Source organism: Protopterus annectens, chromosome 9.part0 (assembly GCF_019279795.1).
Source record: "Protopterus annectens isolate FY-2018-M chromosome 9.part0, PAN1.0, whole genome shotgun sequence".
NCBI lineage: Eukaryota > Metazoa > Chordata > Ceratodontiformes > Protopteridae > Protopterus > Protopterus annectens.
The window spans coordinates 1,022,361,448-1,022,384,607 of NC_056743.1; the positions used below are offsets into that span (position 1 = coordinate 1,022,361,448).

At 39.8% G+C, this 23,160-nt stretch overlaps 1 protein-coding gene across 2 annotated transcripts in view; it reads right to left on the minus strand.

Annotated features, from left to right (window-relative positions):
- Nucleotides 1-23,160, minus strand: part of LOC122811760 (activin receptor type-1-like) — a 393,690-nt gene that overhangs the window by 41,622 nt on the left and 328,908 nt on the right. For both annotated transcript variants that reach the window (XM_044083816.1, XM_044083815.1), the window contains exon 9: nt 7,027-7,157. In XM_044083816.1, coding sequence (XP_043939751.1) covers nt 7,027-7,157 — 131 coding nt within the window. The remainder of the gene's footprint in view (nt 1-7,026; nt 7,158-23,160) is intronic.

Consider the following 23,160-nt stretch of genomic DNA (forward strand, 5'->3'; position numbering starts at 1 on the left):
TGAAATTTTGTAGCTGCCAAGATATGCTGGGTGAAAAGAACATGCAGCACTTGGCTGGTGAATTTAGGTTGTATATTGAGTACAAGTCTGCACCGTTTGTCATTTTTTTAGTGTGACCCTTTGGGTTAAGCTGGGAGTCATCTACAAATGGCACTTGGATGTAGGATGATGCTTTGTAAATTCATGACCAAAGATGCATTTCAGACAATACAAGAGTAACTGTAACCTGTAATTTTATTTATTTATTTTTATTTTTTAACCAAGATAGAATACTGATCCATTGGGATCATTTCAGGTTCTGCCTGGGAGCCAAAATAAGAAAAAAAATAGTAAAAACAAAGGTTGCACATATACAACGTTTTCATACATTACACCTATAGGATCATATTACAGAGTACAGAAAGTACAAGCAATCCCATTTCAGTACATTGATAATAGCAAAGAAGTTTGGTTGGAAACCATTGACATGGTAGGAGGGGAAAGATCTGAGATATTGAAAGGAAAAGTCATGCAAAAAATTACTCCTTATGTACTCTGTATATATTGATTTCTACTCTGACTATAAAGGAGAGCATGACTTGTTTTCAGTGTATATACAGTGGATATAAAAAGTGTACACACCCCTGTTAAAATGCCAGGTTTTTGTGATATAAAAAAATAAGACAGCAATAAATCATTTCAAAACTTTTCCCACCTTTAATTTGACCTATAACCTCTACAAGTCAATTGAAAAACAAACAAATCTGTTAAGGGAAAATATATAAAAAATAAAAAACATACAATAAGCTGGTTGCATAAGTGTGCACACCCTTAAACTAATACTTTGTTGAAGCACCTTCCCATCAAATACTTTAGTTTTAACATTTATTTTATTTTAGATTATTTCTTCCTTACCATTTCTGATTTCCTGTAATTCTCCTACTAACTTTACTTTTGAGTGTACCTATCTTAGCGTTTTTATATTTTTATCTTAACTTCTTGCCTTGTTTACCCATTATAATGTTAGATTACCTCTAATGTATTACTTCCTTTTCATTCGGCTTGTTAATAACTTATTAACACTAATGTGCTTGCACTTTACGTATACATTGCCTGTGACAGCTATAAATCAGAATGTGCGATACACCTTTAAGAAGCATTCCAGTCAGTGGGAGCCTGTGCAAGCAAGAGTGTCGTTTTGAGTGAACAGCCAGAGTGAGAACATGCAAGTATGTAGTCAGTCAGTTAGATAGTTTGTTTAATTTCAATGTTCCTGCCATCCATCCTGATGTATTTGTCTACAATAAACTTGATAAACCAACACCCAAGCCTCAACATCTTCTTAATGCACATAAGAAGAGCGACATGGTGTCAGAATGGGATGCAGAGTTACACCATGAGACAACTGGTTAAAGTTGGAGGAATATACAGGAGTGGATCATCCCTAATGCTCAAATGACTCACAAAATAGGTAATAAACAAATTCCAGGTACTAAAATTCACTTAAAATGATTTCTTTAGCTATTAATATAAAACAAAGCACTTAGAACACTCAGAACAAATTTCTTATTGCACAAAATGTCCGATACTGTGACATATTGATAAAATATTCAAAATAATTAAGAAAATGTTTGAAACAATATTCAAATCACATAAAATGTGCAAAAAAGGGAAAACGACCGTACTTTTTTGTTATGTGCTACCTTTTTATATTAACTAAAGCTATTTAAAATATCCAAAGTATGCAAAGTGTTTGCAAGTGTGTGCAGTGCTACAGTGCAGTTATTTTACAGAGTACAGTTATTTCAAAGCATATTTCGGAGAGTACAGTATTTTGAAGTTTGTTGTGCATTTGACTATTATTAAAGTATGTGGTGTGTGTAAATGTTCATACATCATTACAAGGGACATTTTGCATTGTGTTTTATTATATTCTGTGGGCATGGCAGAAGGATTTTGCAGACCACCCCTTGTGTTTGATAACAATATTGCAGAAAATTGGAGAGTGTTAAAGCAGGAATATGATATTTTCATATAGGCTGCTTTTTCTGACAAAGACCCACATACAAAAGCATTTATTCTGCTTAATTTAGCTGGCTCAGAGGCCATTGAAAGATAGCCTTCATTTGTGTATGCACCTGCTCTGCTTGCAGGGGCGGGGAAAGACTGCTATACAGTGGTACCAGCTGAAACAAGGGAAGACCCTGAGTGCTTAAAACATACATTTATAGAAACGTGTAACCCCAAAATGAATATTACAATGGAAAGGCACTTATTTTACACAAGGGATCAAAAGCCTGGTGAACCTTTTGCAGCATGTATAATTGACTTGAGAAATAAGGCTAAAATATGCAGATTTGGTAATTTGAGAGATGAGCTGTGTGGTATTAAGGCTTACATGTGGTATTAATAATAACACAGTGAGAAAGATTTTGCTTTGAGACAGTGATTTAACGTTAAATAAGGCCATTGAGATTTGTCAGATATACAAGCTTACAGAAAAGCACACAAATATGCTTACAAATGAGAATAGCTGCGGAAGGCACAGTGACAAAGCTCATGTTGACAGTATGCAGCATGTGGTTAAAGAAACAGGCCCAATCACATGACATCTACTGCAGGTCCTTTAACAGTCCCTGGGAAACCCTGAGTCTTTCCAGCAAATTCCAGGGCATGCTCAGTAAAGCAAAAAGGGTTCATGGTTTCCTCCACTTCTAATACCAACTATAAACCAATGAAGCTAGCTACAGTACCAAATTTTGTCAGCCGTTGTAATTGTGGTGGAAATCATGAACCCAAAAGAGAAAAGTGAGTAGCTTTTGGTCAGCAGTGTCATTCTTGGTATCATTTCAAAAGATTTTGTAAATCAAATAAGGCACATTCTTTTATTAAAAGAGGGCATCCAAGAGGCAAGTTGATCAATTAGAAAGCTGTAACCCTACTTTTTATGTTGATGGTGTGTCTGTGCTTGGTGAAACAGTCACTGCAGTAGATTTGTAGGCAAAGGATGAAATATTTTATACTGTTTTGATTAATGGGAGTAGTATAAAGCTCAAAGTAGACATTAACTCAAAATGCAATTATGTCAGCAGAAAGATTTGCTAGAGTAAAAGCTGCAGACCAACTTGATGTAACAAAGTGTGCAAAGCTTGTTGCTTATGGTGGCGAAGAGATTGAAGCCAAAGGCTCAGTAGTGCTTTCATGTTACTGTGCTGGGAACAGCTATGACTTGCAATTTTTAGTAGTCAAGAGACATGTGCAGTTATTATTAGGCCTCAGGGACTGTTTAAAAATGGGACTGCTTTCACTTAATAAAGAAGTCCACCATGTAAGCCTGAATGACAAATGGTCAAATTTCACCCAGACTATTCTTTCTGAGTATGCTGATATTTTTTGCAGACAAACTAGGCAAACTACCAGTCATGTACTCCATGAAGTTAGATCCAGAGTTCAGCACAGTTATCTGACCAGCACGGAAAGTTTCAGTAGCTATGCAGCTTAAAGTCAAAGCTGAGCTAGACAAAATGGTGCAGCTGGGAGTAATTTGCCCAGTAGAAGAACCTATTGAATGAGTATCCTCCACAGTAGTAGCTCACAAGAAAAGCTCAGATGATATCAGAATATGTATTGATCCAAGAGACCTGAACAAAGCATTAAAATGGCCTCATCATCCAACGTGCACAGTCAGAGAGATCACTGGCCATTGAAGTCTTTCAGCATGCGATGGAGCAGTTTTTTTTTTTGGCTATCCCTGTGCTATTATAGTAGATAATATTCCAGTAGGAGGCAATAGTGAAGTCAAACATGACAGAAACCTCAAGAAAGTTCTGGAAAGAGCACGTGAAGTGAATTTTAAGCTGAATCCTCAGAAGTGCAAGTTCAGGCTACAAGAAGTTACTTATGCTGGTCAATTGTTTACCACTTCAGGCTTACGACCAGATCCTTCCAAGCAAACAGCAATTCTCGAGATGCCAGCTCCAGATAATGTTCAAGACCTCCAGCATTTTCTTAGTATGGTTAACTACCTAGGCAAGTTCATTCCAGATTTAAGTCAACTTTCAGCACCATTACAAGAGCTGACATGTAAAGAGGTAATTTGGTCATGGTCAGAACAGCACCAAAGAGTATTTGATGTCCTGAAACAGAAAATTGCTAACCCACCAACTCTCAGCTACTATGATGTTCACAAACCAGTTACTCTTTCCTGTGATGTTTCTAAATTTGGTCTAGTTGCAGTCAAAAGAGTAGACCAGTAGCCTATGCATCGGGAACTCTTACCCAGACTGAGATGCAATATGGCCAGATTGAGAAAGAGCTTTTGGCAATTGTGTTTGCATGTTCAAAGTTCCATGATTATATTTATGGTCGACCTATCCAGATTGAAACTGATCATCAACCTCTAGTTACTATTTTGAGAAAGTCTGTGCATACAGCTCCAGCTAGACTGCAACATTGTTGTTGTTGTTTGTCTTTCGGCTTTTCCCAGTAAGGGGTCACCACAGTAGAACTCCGGTCTGCTAATGATTGGCAGTAGATTTTTACGAATCGCCGAGGTGCCAGCTCGACGCCCAACCTTTAACGAAGGCACGCCCATTTATGCACACGTCTTTCAAATGCTACCCAACTGCGGGGAGGACATGAAGACTCCACACAGAAGGCACTCCCAAGCCCAGCCGAGAATCAAACGGGAGAACCTCTTGCTGTGAGTAACAGCTAGATTGCAACATATGATGCTCAAATTGCAAAAGTACAGTTTCACTCTTGTTTACACAAAAGGCAAACTTCTTTATCTTGCTGATACTTTATCCAGATCACCCAGAAAAAACACAGAACAGCATAAGAATGAGCAACTTGATTTTGAGGTCATGGAAGTGAGACATTTTTCTTCCATACGTCTTGATGAGCTCAGAACTCACACAGCTTCAGATCCAATTCTTCAGAAGCTCAACCTCTTTATCAGTCAAGGATGACCTTCAAAGCAATCTTGTTTACCAATAGAAGTGCAACAGTATTTCCCATACAGAGATAAGATTTTGTCAGACAATGGTGTCATCATGAAAGGTCTTAAACTGATTGTTCCAAAGTCCTTGCAACAAGAGTAAATTAAGATTTTGCATCATGGCCACCCAGAAACTGATTCTACCAAAAGAAGGGCAAGAGGTCTTGTATTTTGGCCTTCTATGTCAAGAGATATTGAGAAAGTACTTTCATCTTGTTCAGTATATAATAGTACAAAGCAGCATCAACAAAAAGAACCACTTCAGTTAAGCCAGATTCCTGAACTACCTTGGTCAACAGTAGTCACGGATATCTTTGAGTGGAATGGTCAACATTATTTGGTGTTAGTAGACTCTTATTCAAATTGGTTTGAGATTGACCTTTTTCCCAACCTAACGTCCAGTACTGTCATTACTAAGTTGAAGTGACATTTTTCTGTCCATGGTAGTCTGCACAGAGTTATTTCTGACAATGGTGCACAGTTTACTAGTCAGCAGTTCAAGAAATTTGCAGAAACATGGCACTTTGTTCACATTACAAGTAGTCCTAAATACCTTCAGTCAAACAGCTTGGATGAACAGGCAGTTCAAAGTGCAAAACAGCTGTTAGAGAAATTCACACGTGAAAATACCAATGTTTTTCTAAACTTGTTAAATCTCAGAAACATTCCTCGTGATAAACATCTTGGTTCACCTGCCCAGAGACTTATGTCGTGACAAACCAGAACCACACTACCAATCAGCAGTAATTTATTGGTTCCGTGTGCTAAAAACAACAAAGCAGTAAAGGCCCAACTGTTGAAGAAGTGTTTGTCCCAGAAGTCTTACTATGATAAAACCAGCAAACTGTTCAGTTTATTGAATAAAGGGGAGATAGTGAGGATGCAGATGTCAAAAGGTTTTGATTGCATTGGATTTGTGAAAAGTCTGTGTCAAGAGCCAAGATCGTACATTGTGGAATCACAAGGAATGGAATTCAGATGAAATTGCAAGCATTTGTTACCAGTGTCCGAACCAGTGTTACAGCATTCTGCCTGTGACAAAGTCTCTAGTTCTCAGAGTGACCTGTCCAATGTTCCTGTTCCAGAGGACATTCCTTCAGCAATCCCCATTCCTGAGAAAATCCCTGAGACTCCTCAAGCAGAACATTCCCCAGTGACTGTCCCTGTTGCTAAACCCAGTCCTAACTATTATGTTACAAGATCAGGTCTCATCTCGAAACCAAGTTATAGATACACTGCAACCTGGACATGACTGTTGTTTTCTTTATCATTGTCTGTATAATTGCATGCCTATTGAAATGCCATTGCTTATATGAGACAGCTCAGTAAAGAGGGAGGATGTAGAGTGTGTGATGTACCTTTAAGAAACATTCCACTCAGTGGGCACGTGCATATAAGTACTGAGCACGTGCAACCAAGAGTGCCATTTTGAGTGAGCAGCCAGAGTGACAGCATGCAAGTATGCAGTCAGTCATTTATACAGTTCATTTAAGTTCAATGTTCCTGCCATCCATTCTGATGTGTTTGTATACAATAAACTACTTAAGCAAACACCCAAGCCTCTTCGTCTTCTTAATGCACATAAGAAAAGAGACAACAGCTCCGAAGTGCAGTGTACTCAGTGTTTGTGAATCGATTTATTTGATGCCAGCTTTTCTTTTTTAGCAAGATGATAAACAGAACACTGCAATTCACAATGGTTTCAGCAGAGAAGACATTATTTATGACAGCTATAAGGGACGCTAATTTACATATACTGTTTACAATATCTATAAACGAAAAATGTATTAGTTTAGCATCTAACACCACTGAAAGGAATAATGCAATATTTGTACTGTTTGTGCTGTCTGTAGAACAGTTCTGTATTTTTCTGTATTTGTATTTTCACTTACAACACTATTTGCTTTAAGAAACTAGTTGAAGTATTTAAATTGCAGTAATGTGAAGATTTTACAGTGGAGAAGATGGATTTTTGCTACATTTCGGATTTCTGATCCTCCTGGCCAGGTAAACTTTCCAACATCCTTCCAATTATGTTTTACACTTACCGCATCTGAAGTCCATCTGTTCGGAATGTGAGGTCTCCGTTGTTCTGTGCACACAACTTTCTTCATATCCTCAAAGCTGGGGTCACTTGAAACTAGGTCATAAAAAGGAGGCTTATACTCTTCTACAGTTCCTGCAGGAAGTGTCAGATAAAAACATTTACCATTTTATATGGATTTTTATTCATCAAGAGACAAACAGTGACTTTATACCAGTTTACAAATAAATAAATGAACTTAGTTCTATACAAAAATTATTCAGCAAAAAAACCTAATGTAGGTGTCAAGGGTGGGTAATAAATATGATACAAGATTGACAGATGAGAGGCGAAGTCTTTGCAGATCACTAAAGTACTGCAAATGAACATCAAGGTGAATTATGGACAATGGCTCAGATGGTCACACAGAAGTGAAAACTGCAAATTTCGTTATCTGCTAATAGTGGTAGATGAAAATTTTTGATCATACAATCAGTTATTTCTACATATCTGTTTTTAACAACGTGCCTTGCACACGTCTGTGACAAAAAGTTGCTAAATCAAAGTTCTAAGATTGCTGTGTTTTAAATGAAGAACAAAATAAATCCATCTCAAAGTACAGAGGGCCACATGCCTGAGAGTGGGCCACATGTGGGGAGGAAATAAGAGGTTAATAGATGGTTTATGATTTCTGGGAAGATGCCATGAGGCAGTTCATTCTGTAGTCTGTTGTAACACTGGTGTTGCCAACTTGGCAGTCTAAACAGGTAAAACATTGATAACAGAGCGGCATGGTCTCAATGTATAGAAATGTGATTATGGCCCTTCAATATCAAATTAGCAGGAACAGAAGGGAACAGAGAGATGGTTAGGATACAATAGAGAAAACTCCACCTCTTTGTGCGATGGTCTCAGGACCCAGAAGCTAACCATTACTCTTATATGTTAATAAATAGGCAATACAGGCAATTGCTCAGTCCAGTGGGGGCGGAAAAGAATGAATGAAACAGGAAAAAAATCATTAAAAAGGAAGAAGAAAAAGAACAATTTATGAAGAAACATCTCAAAATATACACTAACTAGCCAGACAGATGTCTAATAGACATTTATATTTATGTATGTAAATACTAATGTCATTGTTCGAGTTCCCTATGTTTCAGATTATGCAAGCAATTTTAGAGGCTAAGACTTTTGATGAATGTTTACTTTTAAATATTTTATGTCCTCATCTTTCCATGGCAATCTAGTTTCCTCTGGCCCCTGACATCCTAGGATACTGTGAAATGAAGATGAGACCTATGAATTATGGCTGTCAGCTAGTGGGAATTAGGAATTTTTTCAATATGCTCCTAAAATTTTCACTGCTATTGGCAGCAAAGCATTGTGTAATACCTGCTGTGTTTCTGCATACCCACCATTTCTAGCAAGACTGCTTGCACAACCCCTAAGTAGTTTTGCACACCCTGAGCCCCAGCTTTCACGGGCCACATTAAAAGGCCCCCTCCCCACTGGAGCTGCTTACTCCTATCATTCCCTGAGTGCTCGCCCAGGGCTTCAACTTCAAATCAGTTGTGGGGGATTTGGAAAAAAGAATGTGCCAAAATCTCTACACAGAGGGGCATTTCTAAGATGATCTATTTTATCATTCTGTTGACTAGACATCTCCCAGTTAACATGTGGCATTTTTTCAGCGTGGTATTTTCAGTGACTAGCAGAAATTTTGCCAGGGCAGCTTGGAACTCCATTGCAATTTATTGATAAATGCCTTGGGATCTTTACCATCCATATGAACAGGCAGACAGGAATGCATGCAATGTCTCAAATGAAAGATGGCACCTCTGGCATTAAAGCCCACATTCTACGAGTTTTCTAGCACCAAAGACAAGTGTATAACTTGTTGAGGTCCAACAATGCTGCTGTTTTCTATTTTGTAGATATGGCAGGTAAAACAAGCATTCTTCTAAAATGTTATCCAAACTTTTGTGAGTGAGGTTTAAATAGATAAATACAAGGCCATTATAAACATTTTCATGCACACTCCTAATGCGCTGCTCTTTCTGCTTTGCTATGTCTGTGAAGATAAACAGCATTACTCCATTCTTTTGTTGCAGTCTCCCTTCTTATAATATTTATATCAAAACATACTTCAAGAATCAGTTCTGATAAGATAAAAAGAGAAGGAAATAGGACACAGCACGAAGAAATAACTTTTAAACAAAAAACAAGTTAAAGAAAGAAAAAACATGTTCTTTTTAAAACAGTAGGATTGCAAAATAATTTCTGAAGATACAGCATTTACTCCCAGATGTATTTCTATATCATGTACTTATGATACACTAATAATTAATGTTATGAGTAATGTCTTGGCCTGTAAGTCTGTACACACTTAACTCAAGAAAATATGTAACATTAAAAAGAATACGGTTAAAGCTGTAGTTTATCAGCTTATTAGAGAAGTCTGCAGGAGTACATTGGCGTTTGAAAGGAATTTATTCCCACATGAGAAACTTCCAGGAGCATACAGGAGCCAAACAAGACGCCTAAACAGCAGGTCACCTATCGTGGGACAAAAATGAATTTCATTGGCATTCAGCCATTGTTCCTGCTTCATACAACTGTGAAGCAAGAATGTTGGAATTTAACTGGCCAAAGAAAACATTAATAACTTGCTAACCACTAATGGTATTTATCCATAGGTCAAATAAATGTAATTTTCTTGACTGACTGTAAATATGTCATCAGCCTTACGATTGCCTTTTATTGACATATGAACATCTACAACTCATACTACTTTCTTCATGAGATTATGGGTAATATATTATTAGAGTGTACTCATTTCTTAATTACCAAAGTGGTGTATTAACAAAGTTGTTTTAGCTGTTAATGGTGAAACATCAGGCACAGTGCTCACAATATCTAATAATATATGGGTTCTGTCCTCCTCTCATATTAAGGGAATATCTTTTAGAAACTCTTACCTTCTGTCAAAAATGTATAACATATGATGACAGTTATTCACGTTGTATACTTGTATATGAAAATGTGGCATTTTCTCATTATACACCACTAAGCCAGCTTCCAGGATAGTCATTAGTTATTTCAGTTACGGGCTCTGCCAAGCTTTGTACACTATAAATTACTGAATGAGGTTGTATTGTGTAGAAATCACAGTCGTGTGTTTGAGGAATGGAGGTTAATCCCATTATCCCAGTATCAATGCTGATCAGTCATCACACAGCTAGTTGGAGAGGGAACTTCATCTCCTGCCATGGAAAGCTTTGTTAACATCATTTTAGGCTATGGATAAAAAATAGTCTTAAAATGACAAGTAGAAATTTTGGGCATTTTTACAGTTTTTAATAATGCGATGTAGAAAATGAAAAAGGAAACAGCTTTGTTAATGGCTGATCTTATGATGGAAGGTGTGTTGTATCATATAAGTAGAAAATAAAAGAGTAAAGTTATGCTGCAAAGTAAGGGTATTTGGTAGCCGAGACATAAATCTGGTGCCATATTTGTTTCTGAATAGCAAAAATTTTTAATTCTAGAAAATTACTTTTAAATTATTTTGAAAGACTGAGTGCAAGATCTTAATAAGATGTCAGTCAATATACTTCATGCGATGTTCCTGTTGTTCACACATCTGTGAAACTGCATGTGACACCCATGCACTGGCCCAGCAATCAAGAAGCCTCAATCCTCACCACTAACATCAGTGAGGGGCATCCACATTGGGAAAGATAACAAATACATACACACTAAAGTACAATTTCCCTTAAGAGCACACAAAGATCACAGACAGTCTGAGTCTGGTTTCTTTCTTTCTCTCCAGATCTCCAATAAGACTCCCCACTGGCACAGCTATAGGATCCAGATCTCAGCCTAGTAGTCAAGCTAAAACATCCAGCACCCTCTCTGTCCAACCATTGCTTTGTGTCCCTGCCCAAGTAGCTGACACACACACTTTGAGATATGAGTTATATACAAACACACAGACACTCCTGGGGAAGGCTTGCACAGGTTCTCCAGCTATGCCCCTTCTGCCCAGACTATATGGTAGCACCACTTGCCACCAACCACTAATATCAGCTACTAATAAGGCCCTTATCAAGGGGTGTCCAATTATTACTGTGCAATATTATTATCTAATTAGTAAGTGTGACCAGAACTTTTTAAGGATTATTGGAGTGGCTAGGCCAGTATCACTACATACATGCAATGTACTCTAGAGCTTAAATTATCTCTACACAAATTAGCCACAGTTGAAAGGTTTAAAAATATTTCATAATAAATAATAAAAGACAATACTTCTTACTACACAGTGCTAGGCAAAAGTTCAGAGATCACAGAGAAATGCTTAAAATAACACAGTAGAAAACTTCTGAAATCAATACAGAAAACAGCTAGACTATATTTACTATTAAATATCTATATCTAAGAACAAACACAGATCTAAAATAAACTTACATATAGAGCAAGGCAGTGCTGGTGATGTCAGTTCTGAAAACAAATGCAAATTGCCCTGATTCTCTCTCTGTCTGTCCTTAAATTGATAACATAGTACCACTGACTCATTTCAGATTACATCATTATTCTCTGTTTCCCAGGCTAACAGAAACTCAGAGTGTAACAGACCTTTTGATCTTACAGCTGGTCAGAAAGCCAGAGCAATAAAAGACATTATACATGTAAATTCTAGCCATTAACTCTGGTCTCAAAACAATAGGAAAAATTCCTTCATTCAGACATCTCTGCTCCAAGTTTTGAGATCAAACAATTATATAATGCTTCACTTATCAGCTTTCCTCCAGCAGAGTGCAATGTGGTTACAGTTTTGAAGTTCAACATTTACAATCATTTTTCTTACATTTATGAGAATGAGCATGTGGCTTACGTTAATATTTACAAATGACAGAATTATCTACAAAATCCTATCTAGCTAGGCTGGCGGCCTTCACATACCCCCCCCCCCCCGGAGAACTCAAGCTAGTTTTTCAAGCGACCCTTGAGAAACATTGCTTGAGAGGGCTAGGTCTATCTGAGTATACCTTACCCCATTCCCTGTCTTGACATCCGATCCCATCTGCGTTGGGATTTCTAGTCCCACTGCAGTGCTGCACTGACATATCATATTCCTGCAACCCTAGGCTCCATCTTAGCAACTTGGCATTTTGCTGGCTGGCTCTCTGTAACCATGTTAGGGGATTGTGGTCTGTAACTACAGTGGATTTTTTTCCATACAGATAAGGCTGAAGTTTCTGCAGTGCCCACACTATGGCTAGACATTCCTTTTCTACAGCTGCATAGCATTCCTCCCTGGGTTGGAGCCTACAAATGAGATAAACCACTGGGTGCTCTTCTCCCTCTGAAGAAATTTGGCTAAGTACAGCTCTCACCCCACCCCCACCCCCCACCCCATGGTTCGAAGCATCCACCTGTACAACAAACTCTTTACTGTAATCTGGACTAGCTAACACAGGGGGTCCTCCCAAAGCTTCTTTAAGCTTCTGGAATGCCTGCTCAATGCTGAGATCCACACTACCTTATCTGGCCTGTTTTTCCTTGTCAGGTCTGTGAGGGGAGTAGGTATGGTAGTATAACTGGGGGTGAAATTTCTGTAGTACCCTGCTGTCCCTAAGAATGCCCTCACCTGCTTTTTGATAACAGGTGTAGGCCATGCCTGAATGGCTTACACTTTGGCAGATTCTGGCCTGATCTTACCACTCCCCTCTCTATGTCCCAGGTAGGAGACCTCTGCCATAACCACCTGAAATTTGCTGAAGGTGCTCTTGCCTGAAATGGCTGTAGATGGCAATACCATCTAGGTAAGCAAGGGCAAACCCTCCTGCTCCTGCTAGGATATGATCTACCAGCCTCTGGAAATTTGTTGGGGCATTTTGTATCCCAAAGGGCATCTTTGTGAACTCATACAAGCCAAAAGGAGTCACAAAGGCTGACTTCTCTCTAGCACTGGGAGTCGAGGGCATCTGCCAATAACCCTTGGCAAGATCAGTGGTTGTAAGATACTTAGCCCCACCCAGCTGCTCTAGGGCCTCATCTGTCCTAGGCATGGGGTAAGCATCTGACTATGTGTGACAATTTAATTTTCTGTAGTCCACACAGAACCTGGTGCTGCCATCCTCCTTTGGCACCAGCACCACTGGGGAGGCCCAGGGACTGTTGGGACTCTTGAATTACCACTAGTTCCAACATTTCCTGTATCCCCTCCCTCAGAGTCTGGTTGACTCTCTCAGGCACCCTATAAGGGGTCTGCCTAATAGGCCTTTGGGGTCCTGTATCCACCTGGTGCTGTACCAGGTGGTTGCACCCTGTTTTCTCAATGAACATGCCCCCACACACCTGTAACACTGCTCAGATATCTTGAAGCTGGGTAGGAGAGAGCTGCTGGGACATTGCTACCCCTTCCACTGAGGTGTCAGTCTGAGCCTCACTGAGGAGATCAGTCACCAGATCTCCCTCAGACTCCTCCTGCAAGCCACTGCAAATACTCAGCACAAAGGCCTCCCTATCATGGTAAGGTTTCATCATGTTAACATGGTACAATTTGTGCCCTTACCTCCTGCCTAGCAGTTCTGCCATGTAGTTAACATCACTTACCTTTTTACTACCTTGTAGTGTCCCTCTCAAGCTGCTTGTTGTGTCTGACAGGAATGAGAACCATTACCTGCTGCCCTACAGCATACTCTCTAGCTCTAGCATTCCTGTCATACCATACCTTTTTCTGTTGTTGGGCTTCTGCCAGGTTCTCCTGGGCCAAACCCATGAGTTCCCTGAGCCTTGTCCTGAGGTTTAGGACATATGCCACAAAAGACTCCTTGTGAGGTTCACATTCACCTTTTCACTCATCACAAATTAAATCTAGAGGTCCCCTCACCCTTTGCCTATACAACAACTCAAAGGGTGAAAAACCTGTGAATTCCTGGGGAACCTCTCTGTAAGCAAACAACAGATGGGGCAAATATTTGTCCCACTCCCTCTTAAACTGATCTGCAAATGCCCGTAGCATGGACTTGAGTGTAGAGTTTAACCTCTCAACAAGACCATTACTCTGGGGATGGTAGGGGGTGGTATTCAGGTGCTTCACCCCACAGTACTTCCACAGACAAGTCAGCAGGTCTGACATGCAATTGGCACCTCTGTCAGTCAGTATTTCTTTTGGGAAACCTACCCTGCTGAAAATCTCTAACAAAACATTTGCCACCTTTTTTGCCTCAATAGAGGACAAAGCCACTGCCTCAGGGTATCTTGTAGCATAATATACTACCTCTAGGATCTACTTTTTCCCTGTGGAACTTGTGTACTCAGAGGCCCCACAATATCCATAGCTGCCCTCTGAAATGGCTTCTCAATCACAGGCAAAGGCATCAAAGGAGCTCTAACCTTGTCTCCTGCCTTGCCTACCTTTTGGCACTGCTCACAGGTCCTGCAGTACCCTGTTAGATCCCTGGAAATCCCAGGCCAGTAGAAGTTCTGCATAATATGTCTCTCTCTACGTTTTATGCCCATATGACCTGCAAAGAGAATATCATGGGCTATGGCCAGAACTGCCAGACGGTAGGCTCTAGGCACTACCAACTGCTGTATTCTCTCACCTTCTAGCCCTCCCTCAGGGGTCCACTCTCTATACAGTAACACTTTGTCCCAGTATACAGCTTACCTTTCCCTTGAGAATCAGGTCTCTCACTAGCTACCTCTCTCAGGCCTTGCAATGTAGGGTCTGAGAGCTGAGCCTGTCTCAACTCTCTCTTTGTAACCCTTCCCAGATTCCCTTCCACAGGAAGTCTGGCATCCTCTGACAACAGTGCCTCACTGTCAGCCCGGGTACTGCTACTCACCTCTACCCTTGCAGTCCCTCTGTCCAAGGGAACATCAGTACTCACAAGCAGCTGCAACTCACCCTTAGTCTTACTGCTACAGGGTAGCTCCCTCCCTGAAGTAACTACCTCACCAGTCCTGGCTGCAAGTATGCAGTCTGTCTGGGTCTCCCCCAGGCTACCAGACTCACCTGCTTGTCTCCAAGCCTGACTGCGGGTAATTGCACAAGCACATGGTACTGCACTATCAAAATCATTCCCTATCAGGACATCTGCAGGGATATCCTCAAACACACCTACTTGCTGGCTTCCTTTTCCACCCTCCCAGTCAAGGTGAACCCTAGCCAAAGGTATTTGGAATGGCATCCCTCCTAAAGCTCTGACTGGAGTAGATCACCCAGGCAAGTAATGCTCCTCTGTAACCATTGCAGACTTCACAATGGTTATATCAGAGGTTGTGTCTCTCTTAGCAATGGCCTCTTTGCCATTAACTACAATAGGATATAACCTCTTATAGTAGTTTGGTACTCTTGTTGTCTCAAGAGAACCTACTGTTGGCATTTGTCTTTCCCACTTACTGGCTCTCTCACCTTTTGTTCCCCACCTTGCCTCTGTGGACATCTGTATGCCACATGGCCCCACTGGTTGCATTCAAAACATTTAACCCTGGGTCCTGGACTTGAACCTGGACTAGTGGCTTCCCCTAGTACTGGCAGATTCTGTTGGGGCAGTCTGGGCTGCCCACCATGGGTTCCTTTAGACCTATGAGCAGTACATCCACTCACCCACCTATGAAAATAAGTGCTCAGTTCAGCAACATATTCACACAGACTTTCATCTGCCTTGCGTCTACGCTCACGAGACCTTTTCCTATAAGTTTCAGGTGTTAGCTTAAAAAAATGTTTCTTAACAGCAGTATAATCAAAACAGTCAATGTCAGACATTTTGCACAAAATAGTTACAGCTTTACACCATGGAGTAAGGTGGTCAGGAACTGTACCCAGAGCCTTTGGTCAACATCATACTGTTTACATACCCTCTCAAACATATGAATAAAACTATCAAAATTATCCCCCTCTGTAAACTGCGGAAGAAATTTACTGACCTCTTGTCTTTCTGGCGTACAGTTACTCCCTTCCCCATTACCTCCATGACCCTGGTGAAGAGTCAGCATCTCTTTTTCATGCTACCTCTGCCGTTCCTTTTCCACAGCTTCCATTTCCAAATGCCTGGCCTCCAACTCAAGTCTCTTTAGCTCCAGATGGATGTTTAAGTCCTCTGCACAAAGGTTGAGCTGTCCATTCCCTGAGTGTTGTACATCTCCACGGTCAGTCTGATCATCCTCCTGGTTGCTGTTTTCTGATGCAGCTGTGACCAAAGCTGCAATCGTGTCTGCCTTAGTCAGGTTTCCCTGCACCAGTCCTTTAGCCTGGCACATCTCAGCCAAATGACTCCTTTCAGCTTTCCATAATCCTCTGCTGACATGCTTGCCTGTTCTCCCTGACTAACTAGGCTCACAAAATAAATAAAACAATTGTAATTTGTGATATGAACCCTGAATATTCACTGCATGGCTGATTTAGAGTACAAAAACACCTTCAGTGATCACTGTACACAAGCTACAGGAATTCACTATCCACACTGCTACAAACCAGTTAGTATGTGCCAACCAATTAATATGTGATGTGGATATCCCATCACTGCCAAACAAATAATATATGATGCCCATGCACTGGCCCAGAAATTAAGGAGCCACAATCCTCACCACTAACACCAGTGAGGGGCGTCTACATTAGGAAGGGTAACAAATACACACACAGTAAAGTACAATTTCCCTTAAGAGCACACAGAGATCACAGTCAGTCTGGGGCTGGTTTCTCCCTTTCTCTTCTGATCCCCAATAAGACTCCCCACTGGCACAGCTGTAGGGTCCAGATTTCAGCTTAGTGGGCAAGCTACAACTTCCAGCATCTTCTCTGTCCAACCAGTGCTTTGTGTCCCTGCCCAAGTAGCTGACACACACACTTTGAGATATGAGTTGTATACAAACACACAGACATTCCTGGGGGAAGGCTGGCAAGGTTCTCCAGCTATGTCGCTTCTGCCTAGACTATACGGTAGTACCACTTACCACCAACCACTAATATCAGCTACTAATAAGGCCCTTATCAAAGGGCATCCAATTATTACTGTGCAATATTATTATCCAATTAGTAAGTGTGACCAGAACTTTTTAAGGCATATTGGAATGTCTTGGTCAGTATCACTATATACGTGCAATGTACTCTAGAGCTTAAATTATCTCTACACAAAACAGCCACAGTTGAAAGGTTTAAAAATATTTAATAATAAATAATAAGAACACAAGACAATACTTCTTACTACACAGTGCTAGTCAAGAGTTCAGAGATCACAGAGAAATGCTTAAAATAATACAGTAGAAAAGTTCTGACATCAATACAGAAAACAACTTAACTAGACTTACTATTTCCTATCTATATCTAAGAGCAAAAACACAGTTCTAAAATAAACGTACATGTAGAGCAAGGCTGTGCTGGTGATGTTATCAGTTCTGAAAACAAATGCAAAATGGCCTGATTCTCTCTGTCTCTCTCTCTCTCTCGCTCTCTCCTTAAATTAATAACACAGTACCACTGACTCATTTCAGATTACATCATTATTCTCTGTTTCCCAGGCTAACAGAAACTCTGAGTGTAATAGCCCTTTTGATCTTGGAGCTGGTTAGGAAACCACAGCAATAAAACACATTATACATGTAAATTCTATCCATTAACTCTGGTCTCAAAACAATAGGAAGAATAACTTAATTCAGAAATCTCGGCTCCGAGTTGAAATCAAACAATTTTATAATGCTTGACTTATCAACTTTCCTCCAGCAGAGTACAATGTGGTTACATTTTTGAAGTTCAACCCTTACCATAATTTTCTTACATTTAAGAGAACAAGCATGAGGGTTACATTAATATTTACAAATGACAGAATTATCTACAAAATCCTATCTAGATAGGCTGGCAGCCTTCACACTGCACACGATATCAAAGGTAGAAACATTAAGGAAGAAAATTAAAGAGAAAAAAGTATTTTTCTTGATTTGCCTTATTCAACCAAGGAAAATTTCAACAAGTTTGGTAATCTGAAAAGGGAATAATACGATGCAGTTATTGCTCAATAGTCTGTATTTACAAAAGGGTCTGCCAAGAACTAGTTTTGGCAAAGGATTTGATACAATACCATGACATACCAATTGACTTGCCATGTCATGGACTTAATATTCTTTTTACCTAAAGGTGAGCTGAGCAGAGGCATTGAAACACATTTTACTGAGTGATTGTTCATACAAAACACTGGGCACTATTTAGTTAGTTGTTGAGAAGCACGAGGAACAGCTTTGCAACAAAAGGTAAGTAAAGAACTGAACTGTTTACTATAAAGACATAAACTGACGACTATTTTCTTTTTTGTGTAAGTCTAACTAACATGCTCAGAGAAGCAGAAAAGCACTGCTTTGCCTCCTGGATTTGTACTACAAAACAGTACACTCATTCCCACATTTAGTGTCTGTGAGCCATGTAAAGAGGTATACAACACAAAATAGTATAATACCGACAAACCTGTCAGATGTTACTGATGATAATAACACCCCAAGCTGGCTGGTCACTAGGAAGAGTTACCCCCCTTTTTTCTTTTTTTTTTCTTTTTTATTCATTCTGCAAAAAAACTTGGTGCATTTATCAGCCTGTTATAACATAATACCCAACACTCAGATGTTTTGATGAATAAAATAATATCTCTGGCATGAGTTCTAAGAAGGAAGAAGTGATAAAGGGAAACATTGTTTAGTGTTTTGCATTATAGTTTTCCTCTAGAAGTGGAATCCATCTTGTTCCAAGATAGATCCTGATAGCTTCGGCCTGTGCTGAAATTTTTCCATTTCCTACTGTCAGTATGGATAGTGTAAAAATGGAAGATGGTAACTTGTGCCGTATATGGAAAAGAACAGTTAGTGTGTAGTTTTAATTGGTCAGTGGCTATAGTCTGATAGATAACAGAATGTTTGCTCAGACGCTTTTAAAGTATAAGAAATGATTACAGTTGTTTTGTTCAGGGAGACAAGACCTTAATTGCTTAGTCTCCCATGTACACTTGTTCTTTGCTTTGCAATAAAGGAGATCATTCTTTTCTGCTGAACTGTATTGCATGAAGTTATTTTTTAATTTGTACTATAACACTTCCTCAACCCCATTAAATGTCCAGCTTCTACCTCCAACCCTTCCTCTCTTCCCTTCCTTAAGCCAGTGACCAATCTCCTTAATATAGGACCATCACCTACTCCCTCCAGGATCAGTTGTGACAAGTATATCTGTGTCTTATTCACTACTGATATTTCAGTACTAAAATATTAACTGAAACAGCAAGCCTGTATTCACAATGGTACCTGTCCACTCACAAACCAGGATATACTGTAAATATTCCTACCAAACATTAGTGTTTTTTTTCTTTTATCATTTTCTTCACATTAATGTTATCCTGCATTGGTAAGAGCATACATACTTGACATGCTTTACCACAAAACAGTATGCATAAGTGCAATTAATCTACTTTATAGGGAAGGTGGTTTTATTTCCTGGAAAAGGCAGAAATTAAGCCTCCTGTTTTCACAAGTGGGCTTTCTCCAGAACCGACTCTTGCAGTAGTATAATGAATGAGGTTTGCCATACCATTGTCAGACATCTGTTTTGTTTCATCCAGCCCTCAGAAGTCTCCCAAGACAAGGAAACGTCCTCACAAAAATATGTGACTGAGTGTACTCGTATTTGACAAATAGCTTATAAAGATAATCACTCACAGCTGTTTTTAATTGAAACTCTTCATGATGTTAACAGCTGTCAGCATTGCATTCAGTTTAATAGAAGTAATAAAGTAAGGTGAAGAAACCTTGTAAAATTGTACTTTCCGGAAAACAGAAGAGAAAGAAGTTAAGGAATCAAAAAATGGTAGATTATGGCAATGTCTGAGGATGTATTAGGAGTCGCACACATCACAGCACTTCTGTCTAGTCAATGGGGTTTACTAAAGCATGTTGTTTTGCATATTATTGTGACTGCCTACATCTGGCACAATTTAACAGCTTTATTTAGAAGATAAATTAATCAAGCGGTTACAATTCTCTTCATGAGTATATGGAAAAGCTTTTAAAAACGATTAATGAAAGAAAAGAGCAGCACAGACCCCACTAGAAATAATTCCAGCTCTCACTGTAGGCTCAAATGTCTCCAAAGTTTCTCTCCCTACTCCAGCTACATCTAAACCTTTTTATTAAGGAACACAGGCAGAGCTCTCAACTGTCCAGATTTCCACAGAATGTCCAGATTTTTGACTCATTTTTGGTACGTTTTTCATAAAATTGTAATTTTCTGGCAAATTAGTGAGAAATGAAGTCATAAAATAATGGCAGACATTTGATTTTCAGACTTAATATCCTTAAAAAACTTTATACTAATGCAAAACCTATTATTCTATCAATTTTCTAAGTTTGTAAGAGCAATATTTAAAAAGTGTCGGTATTTTGGGGCCTTTGTCCCCCCATTATTTGTGGCTTTGTCCAGATTTCATGCACTAACAGGTTCAGAGGAATGAACACAGGCAGACTGCATCAGCAGCTGGCACCAGATTGTTTTAGTCAAAGGGATGCTAAAAAACATTTCTGTGAATTATTCCAAACATCTTTTTACAGCAATCTGTCCCAAGCTCATTCTGTAGACTCAACTGCAACAGATGTGGCAACTAAAGACAACGCAATTGATACCACCTCATCAGTGGTGAGCTGGGTTTTCTTTAAACTTCTTTCTGATGCTAAAAGGGCAAACATTTCAGACTAGTTTTAGATTTACCAAATACATGGATCCTGATGAATCTGCTTCCTAAGATCTAAAGAGTTCATGGATATCAATTTTGGATGTGAATGATTATGAACTACACATCACAAGTGTAGTTTTTTTCCCGCCATACTAAAACTCACGGTGATGGTGCTGCGGTAGCATTGTCGCCTCACAGTAAGACGCTGTCCGGCTGGATTCTCAGCTAGAGCGTCTTCTGCGTGGAGACATGCGTGAATGGGCGTACCTTCGTTGAAGGTTGTGCTTCAGGCCTGGCAAGCCGGTATGTAAAAATCAACTGCCAATCATTAGCGGACCAGAGTTCCGCTGTGGCGACCCCTAACCGGGTAAAGCCGAAAGACACAAACAAACTAAAGGAATTTCAGTAAATTTCATTACTACCTAGGACAGTGAAAGAACTTCTTTGATGGGACAGTCCTCAGTTTCACCCTAGGAACAGCCCACCACTTTTTCCAATCTCTACTGACTCAGTTACTGGCAAGAAATGCTTCAAATCATGCATTAGAAACGTATCTGCCTCCTTTAAAGATTCGGAGAATCACTCCCCTTCAACTATTTAAATTTATTGGTCATCCCACTGTATTCCATAGAACCAGAATACAAAGTTCCCACCCCTTTTTAATCTATCTTTATCTTTTAAAATTAAGACAACTAGTTTAAGTTACCGCTCTTTTGTGTCTAACTGTTTAGTGCACACTTCAGCTCTTAGGATATTAAACCATTGTTCCATCTTACCTTTAAAATCTGCAACATCTACTCCAAGATCACCTATTACTGGAGAGAGAGCCCACATTCTGCCTCTCAGTAGTCATCTTGGGATTAGTACTTCTGTTTTGCTCCTGGTGAGAGAAGGGGTATAGGAACATTATTTCCTGGGGACTGATGATCAGATCACTGCAAAGGCTAATAACTGCTTCCTGGGTGCCACTTTGGAATTTGTGCTTATATTTTGCTGCTGGTGAGGGAAGGATCAGAGTGCATAGATTCCTGACTCTTTCTGGTTGGGAAGTGACTGTCTGTGCTTGAGCTTCCTGACTGGTCTGGTTGCTATTCAAGTCATCTACCAGGAAAAGGCTACAGCAAGCCTAGAGACCCTTACATCATCTTCAACAAGATTATGAATCACCAAACAGGCTGTGGCCTGCTTCTAATCTTGGGATTAGTGGTACTGTTTTGCTTCTGGTGAGAGAAGAAGCAAAGGAGCATTCTATTCTAGCAAAGTAAAACTGTGGTGAGATCAACACTAGGAGTCGTCAGGCAGTAGCCATTCAGGCGACGCCCCTCTTTTCATTATTCTTGACAAGGTAATTCTTTCTTTTCAGTAAGTACTGCTTGATTTGCTTCAAACTTCAGAATATCTGCATAACTGCTTTATCTACCAATCATCAGCCTTTACTTATTAGTTTCCCCTCAAGTGTTTGGCGGTGCCCTTGATCTGACAGTTTTCCATAAAAGCACCGTTGCAGTTTCACCAATATCTAGTTGCACACAGAACAACTAGTTTTCAGTGACAAGCACTGCCCCCCCCCCCACCCCGAGTTGCAAACTGGATACTCCTGACATTACTTTATATTATCACTCCTACTGTCTAATCAATAAAATGGGTCTGTTGCCATGGATATGAACTTTCCCACCATCTCCATTATCAGCTTGGTGGATATGGCCATCCTGAGTTAATGTAGACATTGCCTCATGTTTACTGACAACCAGTTCATTCTCAAACAAACTGATATGGTATGTGAGAGATGTATTTACATAATGTCACTGGAGGCAAAGCTCTCATTTAAAAGCTCTCCTAATGTCAAAAAGGTTGTCAGTAGTACACACGCTGCACCCATCACACACAATTCAAAACAGGCACATAGACCCACCTATGATGAGGAGTTTAAATGTAACCTACATAAACCCCAAAGACCTCCTAGATGAACTGCACATAACAAACAACCTCAGCAACCCTGAAAGCACTCTTTCAAAACAACATCCACATCAACACATACAGCCACATCTCATGGACCCTCTACTTTTAAGCCCATAAGGCAAGCCACCACAGAAACCAACATTCTAGTCATTGGAGACTTCATTGTGAAACTCACTGATGTCCTTCTCACCAGGCTAAGTAAGGAGAAAGTCATGGTCAGTTGCTTATCAGGGGCCAGGATCAGCCACATTACGCATGTACTCAGGTCATTGCACCACATGTACAAGTATGACTCAGTCATAGTCCATGTGAGTGTAAATGACCTGAGACATACCTCCCTAGATTATACAAAGAGAGACATCACTGAACTCTCAGACTATGTCTCCCAGGCTGGTATGAGTCTAGCACTGAGCAGCATTTTACCTTCTCCAAGGATGATGCTACAATATGAACAAAAGATGACTGACTTTAAATAATTGGCTACATTT